Source organism: Pelophylax lessonae, assembly GCF_965119305.1.
Source record: "Pelophylax lessonae genome assembly, chromosome: 1".
In the NCBI taxonomy this organism is placed as follows: domain Eukaryota; kingdom Metazoa; phylum Chordata; class Amphibia; order Anura; family Ranidae; genus Pelophylax; species Pelophylax lessonae.
This window is the reverse complement of record NC_138768.1, coordinates 182277009-182292033: the sequence shown is the minus strand read 5'-3', so window position 1 is coordinate 182292033 and position 15025 is coordinate 182277009. Positions and strand designations below refer to the sequence as shown.

General features: G+C 42.9%; 1 protein-coding gene across 3 annotated transcripts in view; it reads left to right on the top strand.

Annotated features, from left to right (window-relative positions):
• Positions 1-15025, top strand: part of MCC (MCC regulator of WNT signaling pathway) — a gene marked incomplete at its 5' end in the record, with an annotated part of 565928 nt that overhangs the window by 342031 nt on the left and 208872 nt on the right. For all 3 annotated transcript variants that reach the window (XM_082243687.1, XM_082243688.1, XM_082243689.1), the window contains one exon: positions 10559-10672. In XM_082243687.1, coding sequence (XP_082099813.1) covers positions 10559-10672 — 114 coding nt within the window. The remainder of the gene's footprint in view (positions 1-10558; positions 10673-15025) is intronic.

Sequence of the window (15025 nt, the reverse complement as noted above, 5' to 3'; positions counted from 1 at the left end):
TCTTTTGTGAGCATCAAGGAGGCCTGCAAAATGTTTCTTTTGGGGGTACCCAGAAAGGGGCCCAACGTTTTGTCCTTTTCAAGTTTTTTAGGTCCTGAGTCTCCTTGTGCGGATTTAATTCCTGCAAAAGTTCAGGTGATGTCCGAACTACCTAAGGTTCCCCCTATCCCTGTCCAGGGAATTGATTTACCTAGGTCTGATTCTAATTCTGACCAGGGTGGTTCTTCTTCTTCTGGACAAACTTCAGGAACCACAGGCCGTTATTCACCGGCTGCTGTCACACAGACAGTAATCTCTCTCCCATTTTGCATACAGGTTCTGAGTCTGGTGTGGTATCCACCTTCAAGACAGTTCTGTTTGCACAGTCCTTCATGCAGCTCCTTTAGCAGGTTCAGCTCCACAGGAGGATACCGAGGTTTGTGGCGAGATCACGGGTTTCTGTGGCAGACGCCGCAGGCGTCCAAGGACCAAGGTAAGGCCAGTATAATCCTCGGCTCAGGCTTCTTCCACAATTCCTGCTAGGAATCCAGGGCGAAGATCTTCCAATCAGTCTGGTGGCCATAGACGTCCCTTGGGGGCTTCCTCTCAGAGAAGACCAGTTGTCTCAAGGGCTGATCTACCATCATGCTTTACAGTCGTTGGTTTTATTGGCTCAGCTATTGAAAGCCAGGTACTGAGGGATAGAGGTCTGTCTGGATCAGTGATCCCTACTATGGTGAAGAGGAAGAAGTATTCTTCCAGCAAGATCTACCATTGTACGTGGAAAGTGTACGTTTCCTACTGTGAGTCGATTGGCGCTCATCCTCGATCCTTTTCTGTGACTAGGACCTTAACCTTTCTTCAACGGGGTGTTGATCAGAAGTTCCCCTTGAGTACCATCAAGGGCCAGGTGTCTGCCCTGGAAATCTTTGCTGTGTCTGTCGATGAACTCAGAGAAATGGATTTTGCGGTATTTACAAAAAAAAACATTATTGAATTCTTTTTAATTCTATGAAATTAGACATAGGGGTTACGAGCTCACCTGTTGTATTGCTTTGCTTGTTTTTTTTTTTTATTTTTCATTGGCACCCTACTATGCTTCATACTTTTGAATGCTCCTTCACCTTGGTATTTCCACTAAAACCAATAAAAAGATTGAACTGAAAATGTACCTTATGGTTACAATCCAGATTGATGTCATCAGATTGCCACCACTCCAACTTATCTGTTAAGCCAGGGATCCTCAAACTACGGCCCTCCAGCTGTTGCGGAACTACACATCCCATGAGGCATTGTAAAACTCACATTCACAGACCTGACAAGGCATGATGGGAATTATAGTTCCTGAACAACTGGAGGGCCATAGTTTGAAGACCCCTATGTTAAGCCAATCGAACAGTGGGAGGACCTCATTGCCTAGGCAGCCCTGGTGAACCTTGGGAGCCCAGGTGCACCTTGGAAGTTTTAGTGTGTAGGAAGTGCAAGAGATCCAATTCTTTTTTATAATGTATATCCTAACATTATATAGGGTTTTCACAATCTGTTGCATTGCTTTTTTTGTGCTGTGGAGACAGTCATGGGACTGTACATTAACTTCCAGACTTTAGACTTTAGGTTAGCTTAGAAATGTATAAATAAAACTGTAAACGTATGCTTTGACAAAATGACTAAATTTAGGATTTCTTAATTTTTTTTTTTTTTGGCTTTTTTTTATGTCTAGCTTTGTATATACTACACTAGCAGTTTGCTAATGGTGAGGCTATCAATGTATGAAATAGTTTTCCACATTTTAAGATGATATCCAGTGTTTCTGTGGAGGTGTTTTGTGTTTGCTCTGTTCTTGGCTTTAGGCTATGCAGTACTTAATATTCCATACAGGCAGGGAGGCTAACTCCGTCCATCCCCACAGTTACACCATCCTAGAGCACTGAATGCTTAGAATCAATCAATGTAACAACAACCTATGAAATGCAATTGCTTTCTGCTTTCTTCATCCAATATTGTTACAGTATTATCCAGGGATCACTGTAAAGCTTGCAGGTTATATATGCAATAGTGATTTTTCTACACACAAATCAAATAACAGAATAAAAAAAATAAATCTGTCTTCTGTTTAACTTGTTGCTTGTGTCATAGTAATTTACTCTAGCCCCATCCCTTAACCCCTTTATTAACCCCCAATCCTAACCCTTCTATTAACCTAACAAAATAAATAAGTGAATAAATTTAATGAATTTAATTCCTAACCTTTTAAACTAGTGATCGACCGATATCGGTTTTAACGTTGCCGATACTGATATTTTGGCCATTGCCTATCGGCTGATATTGGTCGATATTTTCGTACATTTTTTTTTTTTTTTACTTGACAGGTACTATTGTGGAGGGATCTGGGGGTGTAAAAGACCCCAAACCCCTCCTATACACTTAAAAGCATTCAAAACGCCAATTTTTTTTTTTTAATCTGGCGCCGAGTATAATATAACTTCCGGGTTTTTACATGGAGACCTGATCAGAGCCGAATGCGGCTTTGATCAAGTCTTTGGCGGCTGTGCAGGCTGGTTGCCCAGGTCTCCCGGTGGGACGGGAGACCCGGGCGAGCCGCGGAAGGCGGCGAGAAGGGGGGGGACATCACCTTGGTAGCCGATTCCGATATATCGGGGAAAGTGCATATCGGCCCTGAATATATCGGCTTTGCCGATAATCAGTCGATCACTACTTTAAACCCTAACCCATAACCACTTACAAAATATTTAAATAATAAATATTAATAATAAAAAATAAAAAGATATGAAAAAGCTGAAAAACATGGCAAAAAGCTGAAAAACATGGCAACAAATGATGAAACAGATAAAGTTTTTCTCTATAGGCTAATATAAAAATTGGCAAAACTCAAAAAAATGCATACAAATGCTAGAAAAAAATTCCAGAAAAAAAAAAAAACGATACGCTCAGGTGTGAATGCAGTCTTCTGGAAATTTCCTAACTCTATTGGTTATCTTTTGGCACTGCTGCTGACTTTGGAGTATGGCTGTGGGGCCTAAGTGCAAGATTTATTTTTGTACTCGCCTATCACCTGACACATCACTTGTGGGGGAGCTAGTTGGGGAAACCTGGTCTGTGATAACTGCCAAACAGCAATGCTGTCCATGTTTTCATTTCACCGTCATGCAGCCTAGCTTCACTGACTGCTCATGGACTATCTGAGCCGGGTGCCTCACTTTTCACTGTGTCCATGGCACTGGAAATTTTGTCTTTTGTTGAATAAGATTTAAGTGAATGTTAACATTAAAAATGAAATTCTCCCTCTTTCTACCTGTTGGTCAGTGTAATATACAATTGAAAGCGTTTTGGAATATCTGTTTGATAACCTGTCAGGAATGTAGAGCTCTCCTGGTCCTCTCCATACTTCCTGTGATATCTCAAAGAGCCGTTCTAGTTCTTGGACTACAGAATAATTAGCCTTTATGTTGTGATCTGAGCATAAAAGTCATTTAGCAAAAGCTGCTGGGCAGGGCTGACACTACTCAGTCTACATATTTTCCACATATGACGCAAAAAATAAATTCGGTGACCAAATACCACCAAAAGAAAGATCTGTTTGTGGGCTAAAAAAATGACATACATTTTTTGGGTACAACATTGCATGACCACGCAACTGTCAGTTTAAGTAATGCAGTGCTGTATCGCAAAAAGTGACCTAGTCGTGAAATGGAAGTAAATCTTCTTCCGGAATTCAAGTGGTTAGACTTGCACGGGTCTGCTCTCACCATTCTATATCACTTGGGAGAGGGGTATTAAAGAAAATGGAAACTCTCCCATCAAAATAGAATAGTGCTACACTTTCATATACTGTAGACATAACTTGTGGAAGAAATGCACTCCAACAATAAGAATGTTCTCTAGTAAACTAAAGCAGTAAGTACAGTAGAATATCCTGTTTCACAGAAGGGTTGGTTAATGGAAGTATCTGTGTTGACATTGTTGCCTGTTGGCATCTTTAAAAGAAGAAAAAAAAAAAAAAAGAAAGCAAACTATTTCTGAAATACATGATCATTTCAGATTGTTTTATCCCTTTAACTACTTGGCGCCTGTAGGATATCGATGTACGTTCTTGGGTTTCAGTAGTTATACCGGGAAGATGCCTGCACCTACAGGCATCATCCCAGTCTGGATCTTTTCCGCCGGCGATTCCCTTTCTGTCAGAAGTGATTTCAGTGGCTAATTAGCCACTTAATTACTTCTGCGGGTGGACGGAAGGAGTCCCACCCTCCACCCGCCGCTGTCTTTCCCGGGCTCAACCGTTCCATCACGGAGCCCAAGAGCAATGCAGCCGGCGGCAATTGCTGTACTGAACAGAGAGGGAGGAACTGACGTCACTTCCCTCTGTCTGTAACCCCGGGAACTGGGAGTGACAAGTACTTTGTCACTTCCGGTTCCTCCTGTTTGTTTACCTGCCCTCTAGCACCATCTTTCACATTATAAAAATTGGTGTAAAAATTGAGTTATGCCTTTTTTAATTAATTATAGTGTATTTTTAAAAAAAAAATAAGCGGTGCACTGGTGCCTCCTAAAGGTGGAAGTAGGGAATTGCGTATATATACATGATCTGGCACACAGCTGCGACCCTGTAGCAGTAAAACTCCTTTAGGCCTCTTTCACACGGGCGTTCCGTATGTCCGTATATCACCCCATCCGTTTGTGGGTGATATACGGACATAATGTATGTCAATGAGATTGCGGATGTCAGCGGATGACCATCTGCTGACATCCGATTTTCTTCCTTTCAGTTCTGTTCCGTTTTTTGGAACGGAACAGAACCCTATTTTTCTTCCGTTTAAAAAACAGAAAGGATGCAAAATCTGATGTCAGCGGTGTCATCGGCTGACATCCGCAATCCCATAGACCTACATTATGTCCGTATATCATCCGCAAAAGGATGGGATGATATGCGGACATACGGAGCGGATGACACAAATGTCATCCGTGTCCGTAAAAAAAAAAAGTGCCGGAGCGAATCGCAATACGGTCCGCTCCGTGTGAAAGAGGCCTTAGGGCCATCAGCACGTGGTTAATGTCAAGCAGCAGGTTTTGACATGGGTGTAAGAGACAAATTGCTAAAAATATTAGATGAACCCTCTGCACGCTGCTATACCAATTCTAACTTTGCAATAAAAATAGGTATATTTAGTTTACTCATATTGCAATACATGTTTAAGCTGGACAACTATGTCAAAGTAATCCCTCTTTAGCTAGTTCTACTCTGCTCTGCCACTGCAAATGCTACGGTGGACACATTGCCAACATGGGGCAAACGTACACAAAATGGGGGAGAGCTACAAGGTTTATGTCTGGCCACTGACCTGCAATACAACAGAAACAAGATATACCTGTGCCAATAGCTTATACATGCATATAAACTACCAGGTTCTTTGGCCAGCTTAAACATGTATTGCAATATGTGTAAACTAAATATCTCTAATTGTTATTGGAAAGTTTGCTAGAAAGGGTATAGCAGTATGCAGAGGGTCCATCTAGTAATTTTTAGTGTTAACATGTGGTCACGTGCCATTAGCCCCTGGTAGTTTTATATGCATGTACAAGCTATTGGGATCTGAGCACACGTGTATCTTATGCTCTTGTAGCACTTGCCCGTTCAGTGCAATGCAGAGAACATCGTGGTCATGTGGCAACAGAAAACCTGAAAAAAAGGGTACTAAGCACCCTTTGTTGTCATGCGTCATTCAATTAAGAATATGCATGAATTACCAACAATCCCTATATGCTTTAATAAAGCCTGCAGATTTGGCACCTAGCCCTTGTTGAGGTTTCAAACATTCATGTTCCAGGTATTTTCGTAGGACATTCACAAATAATGCTGTATTATGCTTAATTTTTGCAAAATATCCATTTGTTTTTTAGATTTTAATAGACCAGTTCTTTTTAAACGTTTCCATACATTTTACTCGTACATTTTTCTTAGCAGTAAAAACTCTGCATCTCTGCGGTGATTAGACCCAGCGATGCGCTCATCAGTCTGCTGCTTCTCATTTCACTATCCAATCACAGGATGGGGTCTGACAAGACCTGTAAGTGTTCCTTTACGGCAGCAATGAAACTATCAGGTCCTCTGTCCCTCCAGACAGGGCTATGTAGTGCCGCAGAGCTGTGTAAATCTTAAAACTAGATGGACAGAATAAAAGCTATATGTACACCTAAAGCTGAGTTCCAGCCGTTTTTGTTTATTAAAAGTCAGCAGCTACAAAAAGTGTAGCTGCTGACTTTTCAATAAACGCACGCTCACCTGTCCAATAATTCAGCGATGTGGCCGCTCGAACCCTCGGCTCTCGCCGACATAACTAGTGTGGGCTCATGGCTGTGACAGCTTGCGGCTTCACAGCCGGGTGCGCACGCCTGAGTCACGCAGCACATTCTGAATGGCCGGGCAATCTTCTGGGACCTGTGACATGTCCCAGAAGATTGCAGGGAGGGAGGGGGAGAGGAGAGGAGAACTTCTGATCCAGTTGCCTAGGTGGCCCATGCAGAAGTGGGAGCGGGTACCTGTCAAAACTGGCTCCCCCCTAAAAAATGACTCGCCAAATGTGGCATGTCAGAGGGTCAGGAGTCATTAAAGCATTAGTTCCACTTTTGGGTGGAACTCCGCTTTAAAGTGGTTGTAAAGCCACACGTATTAATTACTTTGATTTTCTCTGTTTACCTCCCTGTTCAGTACAGTGTGTGCTTGTTTTCCTAAAATTATAATGCTAAATGCCTTCTTTGGAAAGCCCTGCTGTGCTGTCTTGTGACCTTCCTCTGCTTCCCTAAGTGAGTACAGTGGGGAGGTGCTTAGAGTTCCCACTGATGAATGCAAGCTAGCAGAGGGAGGTCACTTGCCTGCACAGCAGGGCTCTGCAAAGAAGATATTTAGCATTATAATTTTAGGAAAACACACAAATACTGTACTGAACAGGGAGGTAAAACAGAGAGGATCAAAGCAATTAAGACATGTTTCTTTACTTTACAAGCACTGGAGCAGCTGCAGGGAGTATAATTACATAGAGAAGAGAGGAGCTGCTGAGGAGAGGAGATAGCTGAATGACCGAGGCACGTAAGCTGACCACGCTATCAGAGATAGCCATGATAAACGTGGTCAGTTTATAGAGGAGAAGACAGGCAGGATCAAGGGACAATTGTAATGGCAAAAGTACTGGGCTAGATCTCTTGCCTTAAAGTGACAGGAACATTTTTGAGTTACAACTACTTTAAAAGAAGCTTTCTATTTCTCACCAAATGACCTGTAATGTTTGGCCAGCCATTCCTGTGAAACCACACACTGTTTGCAGCGATTTAGGTTTTAATGAATTTCTTTGGGTTACCTTTTTGTATTTCCGTAAATCGGTTGATACAGAGTAGCATAGTTGTGCTGCACTTTAATGCAATGACTGTACAATAGAACGCTTTAGCCAGTGAAGTAATAAATCACACTAACTGTGACCGAACTTGGGCTTAGGCCTTTCAGGCAAGCAGGATTATCAAAATAAATGTCTTTTCTGATTACTTCACATGACCATTTTAAGATGAGTGCTGTGTAAGTGGTGCTGATGCTGGTCATCTGTACAACACCGCTTGAAACTGATATATTACCAGTAATATCTATGAAGAAAAAAATATCCATCTTTCATGGCTCTCGGGCCACAGCAGGACCTTCTCCAAAGATTTTTATAACTGGGCTTTCCTGCAGGCCAGCACTAAGTAAATGGCCTGAAAACCCACTGTGACTTAGATTGCATGATTTATTATGTAATGATTGGTGCAGTATTAAGCAGCTCTACATCTGCAGGATTATGTATTTTAAAAAATGAAGACAATTTAGAGCATCACTTAGAAATGAAATTTATTTCTAGCCCTCCCAACCTTTATCTTTCTATTGTAGGATGTGCTCACTAGATATGCAGTGCTTTTTGTTTTAGGAGTCTTGATTGACTCTGTCCCCCACCACCTTCTGCACCATCATACTAAAATGCCAATGGGAAGAATTAAAAACGTAGAAGAGAGTAAGGCAAAGCTTGCCTGTTATAGGAAAACTGAGATTTTACTCATACCTTTAGCAGCTCATATTTAAATGTGTTTTTTACTCAAGGAACCCTTCTAACTATGCATTTCTTGTCTGAACTCTTCAGGTTTGGCTAAGTATAGTCTATTTTAATGAGTGTATATTTTGAGCTATTATAGCGTTTACCTTGGCTATGATTTGTCTTTTTTTGCATTTTTACATGCCTGTGCTTTAATATTTTTGTTGTTTTATTAAATATAGATAATTGCAATTTAGTCACTAGAGGGTAAACACACACTATTTGAGCGTAAACACACACTTCCTTTCTTAAGCCCCGGTTCACACTTGTGCGTGTGCGGGGTTCGCATGTAATGTCGGAGCGCACTGCTCCGACATTACATGCGATCGGCTGTGCGGTGCGAGTTTAGCTATACAGTTTGTATGGCTAAATTCGCACCGCAGCCGCACCAAACACGCACAGGGACCCTTTTTGGCAGCCGCATCAGGATCGGATCGCACAGCGGTTCACACTTGTGCGATCCGATCCTGTGCGAACTGCACGATCGCACTGCGATATGCGATCAAACTGGGGGTGTCGTTAACATTACATTGACACCCCCAGCGTATCGCATATGGCAGTGTGAACTGCCGGGGGTGCGTGTGCGATGCGGGAACAGGCTGCGAATTCGCAGCCTTCCCGCATCGCATAAGTGTGAACCGGCACTAAAGTGTCATTAAACCCACATCAAAAAAGGCTGACATACTGTTTATATTTACTCTGTCACTATGAGATTTTTCTTTCTGTATTTTGCAAAAAAAACCTGGTCGATCCTTCTTTTCTCTATCTGTACCTTCATTTCATGTCTCCAATTCAGCTCAGTATTTTGCAGGGCAGTGTTGGCGGCTCTGCACATGCTCAGTTTTCAGTCAGTTTCTATGCTGAATATTTCCGCCCTATCACATCTGAGCAGCCCATGTGACTATAGAGTCACAATTGTGGGTGTATACACAGTGCTAAATGACAGCCCATTCCCTCCTTCCTCCTCCATGCCCACTAACCAGCTAAACACAATGGGGGCGAGATATTACATGTAGATTAATGAAGGATTCACCTCCCTCTTATTCTACGAAACAGGTTGGAGGGGCATGACACAGCTTGTGACTGGCAGAAATCCACCGACAGAATGTTGTTACCAAAAAATAATAAAGATTTGATTTCAAATATATATTTGTATGACAATTTTAAAACCGTTTATTGATATCATTCATGTATTTTACTCTGCTACTGGTAACATGTTAAACAGCTATTGGGATACAGAGGACTAGAAGCTCCTCCTACTTATGTTTCGCTGCAGTCAGGCTGGGAAAGATTTGGGTCATGTGACAGTTGTATATCGATTAGGAAAAGGTAGTTCGATTTTTTTTTCTTTCTTTAATTAAAATAATTACAGTGCTATCATCCATACACAGAAATATAAGGGACATTGTAAATCAAACAGTGTGTGTTTAGTATCACTTTAACAACTGTTAATATAAGATATTGGACCCAGAGGGAAATTTTTTTTTGGTCAGTTGTCCAACTCCTAGCCCTGCAATGTGGAAAATGCGGTTAGGCCTCTGTCACATGGGCTTAGGGCAGACCTGATCGGACCTTGCACTCTCCCCTATGGAGCGGCGGATTTCAACAGTGACATGTCCGCTGACATCCACCGCTCTCCGATCCAATCCTGTTTACAAAATCCAGACGGATAGTGGTCCATTGGATCAGATACGATTGGATGAAAATGGACAAGCGGTCCGTTTTCACCTGCTTTCCCCATGGAGGAGACCATGACTGGGTCGGTCCCTGCTCTGCAGAGTGAGCAGAGATGGACCTGTCAACCGCTTGCTCAGTGGGGATCAGTGGAGCTTTCCCCCGATGAGCAAGCAGAGTCCGTTAGGCGGAAGCGCCTGTGTGAAAGGGGCTTTAAGCAGAACAATTAGGTAGCTCAGTAATTCAGAGCCTGCATATAAAATTAACAACTTTTTTTTTTTATAAACCTTAGCACATCTTATTAAGGGCCCTTTCACAGTTTTTCTTTTGTTTTTGCCCTAACAAAAGCAGGAGAAAAATATTAAATCAGATGGAACTCTTCACACCAGTCAGTTGCGGGTCTGTTGCCCTTTTAAAAGTCATGCTTGCTGCATTTTTGGTGCATGCTCGGTGCCGTAAAAAAAGAAAAATGCATCTCCCCATTGAAATGGAAAACTCATCAAAAAAGCACCCGCAGTTGCATTTTTGGTGCTTTTTTTTTTTTTTTCACAGGTGCAAAACACACTGGAAACGCAGTTTTTACTGCGTTTTTGTAACGGAGCAGTGTGAAAGCAGCCTAAGAGATTTATGTCAATCTGATCCAATTGTGCATGCATATGTAAAAATATTATTGAAATGAGTACACATTCCTTTGGTACAAAAAGTTTTGCTTTTATCAGATTATTTCTGTGCAGTCTACAGAAACTTATCCATTTGTTGTTGTTTGTGTTTTTCAGCTTCATCTAGCAGCCCTGGCTTCTTTAAAAGGAGACATAGTTGAGCTGAATAAACGACTTCAACAGACCGAGCGGGAGCGTGATATCCTAGAGAAGAAGCTTGCCAAGTCACAGGTAGGAGGCCTTCCCCACTTTTAGGAGACTTGAGTTTTTGGCATAGTCACTTCTATGGTATAAAGCCATCCATCCTTCCTCCGTGATCTGAAGGTTGTTTCAGTTTCCTGTTCACTTTTTCTCCCCCGAATATGAATGGAACCACAGCGTTTTTCCAATCATTCACACCTGCTTGTTATGGGTCTGTGTCAAAAATAATACGTGTTAAAGCATGAGTGGTTGGTCACAGACAAGACTATAAATAGATGAAATCTCTTTATTTTTATATGATAACAAGTGGTTCAGCTTGTCATCATATCTTTAATATTCTTTTGTATTCTGGATATGTATTATAGGGTGTGACTGCATTGTGAAACTGACGATTGCAAGGTGTTGCTCGCTGCAGGTCTGCTCACGACTATAGCAGGATTCTCTGGTAAAGGTTGCACAGGTCTTTAATTATGTGTCAGTCTTGTATGGCTGGATTGTGAAATCATCTCTGTATAGGGCGTGGTGGAGGACAAGAGGTGACTAAAAACGTTGATTCTATCAAAAACAGAATAAAAAAAAAACTCCCAAGACTTCACAGAAGAACTGTGGGAATCTCTATCTCCCACTGATAAAATCTTACCGTGATCAATGCTTCAGGTTATTTGCTGACATACAGCCAAGCACTGAGCAGTTGAATGTTCAGTTGTATTTAGATATATGAAGGTATTTTCCAGCCTAAAAGCTGATTTCTAGTTTAACAAGTAGTGGAAAGCATCACTGCCATGATAATGCTATCCTATGTAATATAAGGAGTTGAAGGGATGGATTCTTTGCATGGGGATTTTATTAATTGTTTCCTCCTGCAGTGCATAGGCTGCTCATAGCACATGGTGAGTCTCAACCCCGACCAACTGCTTAACAGGATATGATTGTTTTTAATACCTAACCCCCTAAGATAGAGAATATGACTTTCCCTTTCATTGCTGAAGGCTTCTGTTAACCAGGAATGAATGTCTCAGCCGGTGTTCCGTGAAAAAACTATACCCATGAAAATTCCCTACCCTCGTCACTTCCGGTGCACCTACGTCATTGAACAGCTGAGCAGCTTACTAGTGCGCATGCTCAGAGCTCCGGAGGGTAGGGAATTTTCACGGGTAGTGTTTTGTAATGTTATACCGCATCAACTGTTGCCGCTGCAACATGAAATCATCTCCGCTCCTACCACTGTCACTTCCCTGATCTCGGCTACTAAATTTAAAAGCGGTGGCGGGTCTATGAAAATATAAATCACGGAGCCGAGATCTCCGTAATTTATATTTTCATACCCCCGCCACTTTTACATTTTGTTGCTGGGATCAGGGAAGTGACAGGGGTATGGGCGGAGATGATTTCATGTTGCAGCAGAGATGTTTTAGAGCCGGTTCACATTACAGCGATCCGACTTGCCGGGGCGACCTCGGAGCGGCCGGCACGGACTTCATAACATTGAAGTCTATGCAGGTCGCTCCGGGTCGTCCCATAGAAGCTCCAGACCCTTTTTCTAAGTCGGAGCGACTTGTGTCGCTCCTATTAGAACGGGTCCACAGCTTTTCTATGGCAGGCGACCTGTCAGGCGACCAGGTCGCCTGACAGGTCGCCCCAGTGTGAACCGGCTCTCAATGTAACAGCTGATCCGGTGTAATGTTACATAACACTACCCCGTGAGAATTCCCTACCTTCCGGGGCTGTGGGCATCCGCACTGCTATGCTGCTCAGCTGTTCAATAAAGTATATAAACAGGAAGTGATGAGGGTATGGAATTCTCACGAGGTAGGGTTTTTTAACGTTACACCGGTTCAGCAGGGACCGTTCAAGATTTGATCCATGTATGGCTGTACCCAAGTCAATCCATTGAGCAACCTGCATGCAGATAGCCTGCTGAGAAATGTGCCTCCTTACTAATACCTCTCTTAGAGTTTTGAACTGCAGTTAATGGCATTCATATTGTTCCCTTGGAAGCTCCCATGCATAGTAGGGACATTCTTCTATATCCTTGTTTCTCAACCTTTTTCCAGTTTAGGCACCCTTTAAAATTCTGCACAATTCCAAAGCACCCCATTGTAAAATATAAAAAAATAAACCAATAATTTTAAATAATGCAGCCACATCCACACATGTAGGACAACCAACTTTAGAGGTGATTTACTCTCCCAAAGCAAATACACCTTTGCACACAGCTAATGACTTTTGTTTCAGTGTTTCTCCCCCCTCTACTCCCACTCAGCTAATGTGACACCAATGTGACAAAAGGCTTCTCGGCCTTTTGGCTAAGATGAAGTATAGTATTTGTTCTTATCAGTGACCCAGTGGGGGCGCTGTGCGATCATCTGACCTGACCAAGGTTGGGTGGTGGCTATGCAAACCTGCTGTGTGATGGGGGCTTGGAAGGTTGGTACCAGCTGGAGCAGAGACCGGAGTGGCCACAGGCAGTTGTGGCATGGGAGTAATTCCCCCGGGAAAGCTGGAAGTGCCCATTACCTCCTGATTTGAGCGGTCTACCTTGTCTGGCCATGGGCTGGGAAGGCAGAGAGTTCATTTTTTATGGCTGAATTCACATTGCACAGACATCGCATGTGATCTGCACAGGAATGCGTTGCAAATCACATGCTATGTGTGAAATCGCACTAGTATGAACCGGCCCTTAAACTTGCAAAAGTCTTGCATGTGCTAAGCCCTCTCGCTTTCACCGAGATCCTCTCCATCGATAAAGTCTTGGCTCTTGTTGGGGTTTGTCTAGGCTGCTACAAATAACTGCACTACAATCCATCTCCTGTATCATGTTTGCAGTCTCTGACCATGCGCTGTATCATGTCTGCAGTCTGACCATCTCTTGTTTCACATCTACAGTCTCTGACCATCTCCTGTATCATGTCTGCAGTCTCTGACCATCTCTTGTATCATGTCCGCAGGCTCTGACCATGCCCTGTATCATGTCTGCAGTCTCTGACCATCTCTTGTTTCACATCTACAGTCTCTGACCATCTCCTGTATCATGTCTGCAGTCTGACCATCTCTTGTTTCACATCTACAGTCTCTGACCATCTCCTGGATCATGTCTGCAGTCTCTGACCATCTCTTGTATCATGTCCGCAGGCTCTGACCATGCCTTGTATCATGTCTGCAGTCTCTGACCATCTCTTGTATCATGTCTGCAGTCTCTGACCATCTCTTGTATCATGTCACGTCTGTCGTCTCTGACCATCTCTTGTATCATGTCCACAGTGTCTGATCATCTCTTGTATCATGTCTGCAGTCTCTGACCATCTCATGTATCATGCCTGCAGTCTGCGGGGGGGGGGGGGGGGTCAGATTGCAAGGGGCACTGTGATGGGGGGCTGTGAAATATGTGCAGTAAGTATTCTTGAAAACATTACAAATTTTTGTGGGTGTTTTTACATTTTAAAGTTTGGGGGGGGGGGGGGTGCCAGATATAGGATCCGCCCCGGGTGCCAAGTGCTCTAGGTACGCCACTGCTTCCACTCCTTTTTTTCATTCTTAGGATCCAAGATTAGTTCCTTCTATTCTGCTGCATGATCACTTGTTCGCTGGGGAGAAGGCATGCTTGACCAAATACGTTTCCATCTAAAATATTGTCTGATTGGACAATAAAGCATACCAATGTGCTGTGAATCACTCAAAAGGGCAAAAAACTGTTCAGCCTTCATTAAAGGAATTGTAGGGCAGAAGTTTTGTTATCTTAATGCATTCTGTGCATGAAGATAAAAAAAAAAAAACCTTCTGTGTGCAGCAGCCCCCCTTATACTTACCTAAGCCCTATCTTTATCCAGGGATGTTGCAGGAGTGTCTTAGCTGCCTGGGACTCTTCACCTCATTGGATGGGACAGCAGCACGACATGATTGGCTCCCACTGCTTTCAATCAGCCAGTCAGAGGAGAGCGGGGGGGGGGGGGGGGTAGCGGCTCAATGTCAGAAAGGACACAGGGAGCTGTGACTCAGCTCGGGCACCGCACCCCCATAGCAAGCTGCTTGCTGTGGGGGCACTGAACAGGAGGGAGGGGCCAGGAGCACAGAAGAGGGACCGAGAAGTGGATCTAGGCTGCTCTGTGCAAAACCACTACACAGAGCAGATAAGTAGAACATGTTTGTTAAAAAAAAAAAGAGCCTTTACAATCACTTTATAAACATCATACATTTGTTAGTGGTTGTAATTAACAGCCACATTCCTTAAACTATTTTATAAACTTAGATCTGCAAGAGGAACTCTGACTGAGCACCTACAGAATAACACATTGGAATGAAGCCAATCAGACAATTAAAAATTAAATGGTTTACTTTCACTTTGTATAAAGCGTTTGGACCAAACTGGCTCAAATTAGCTATTCC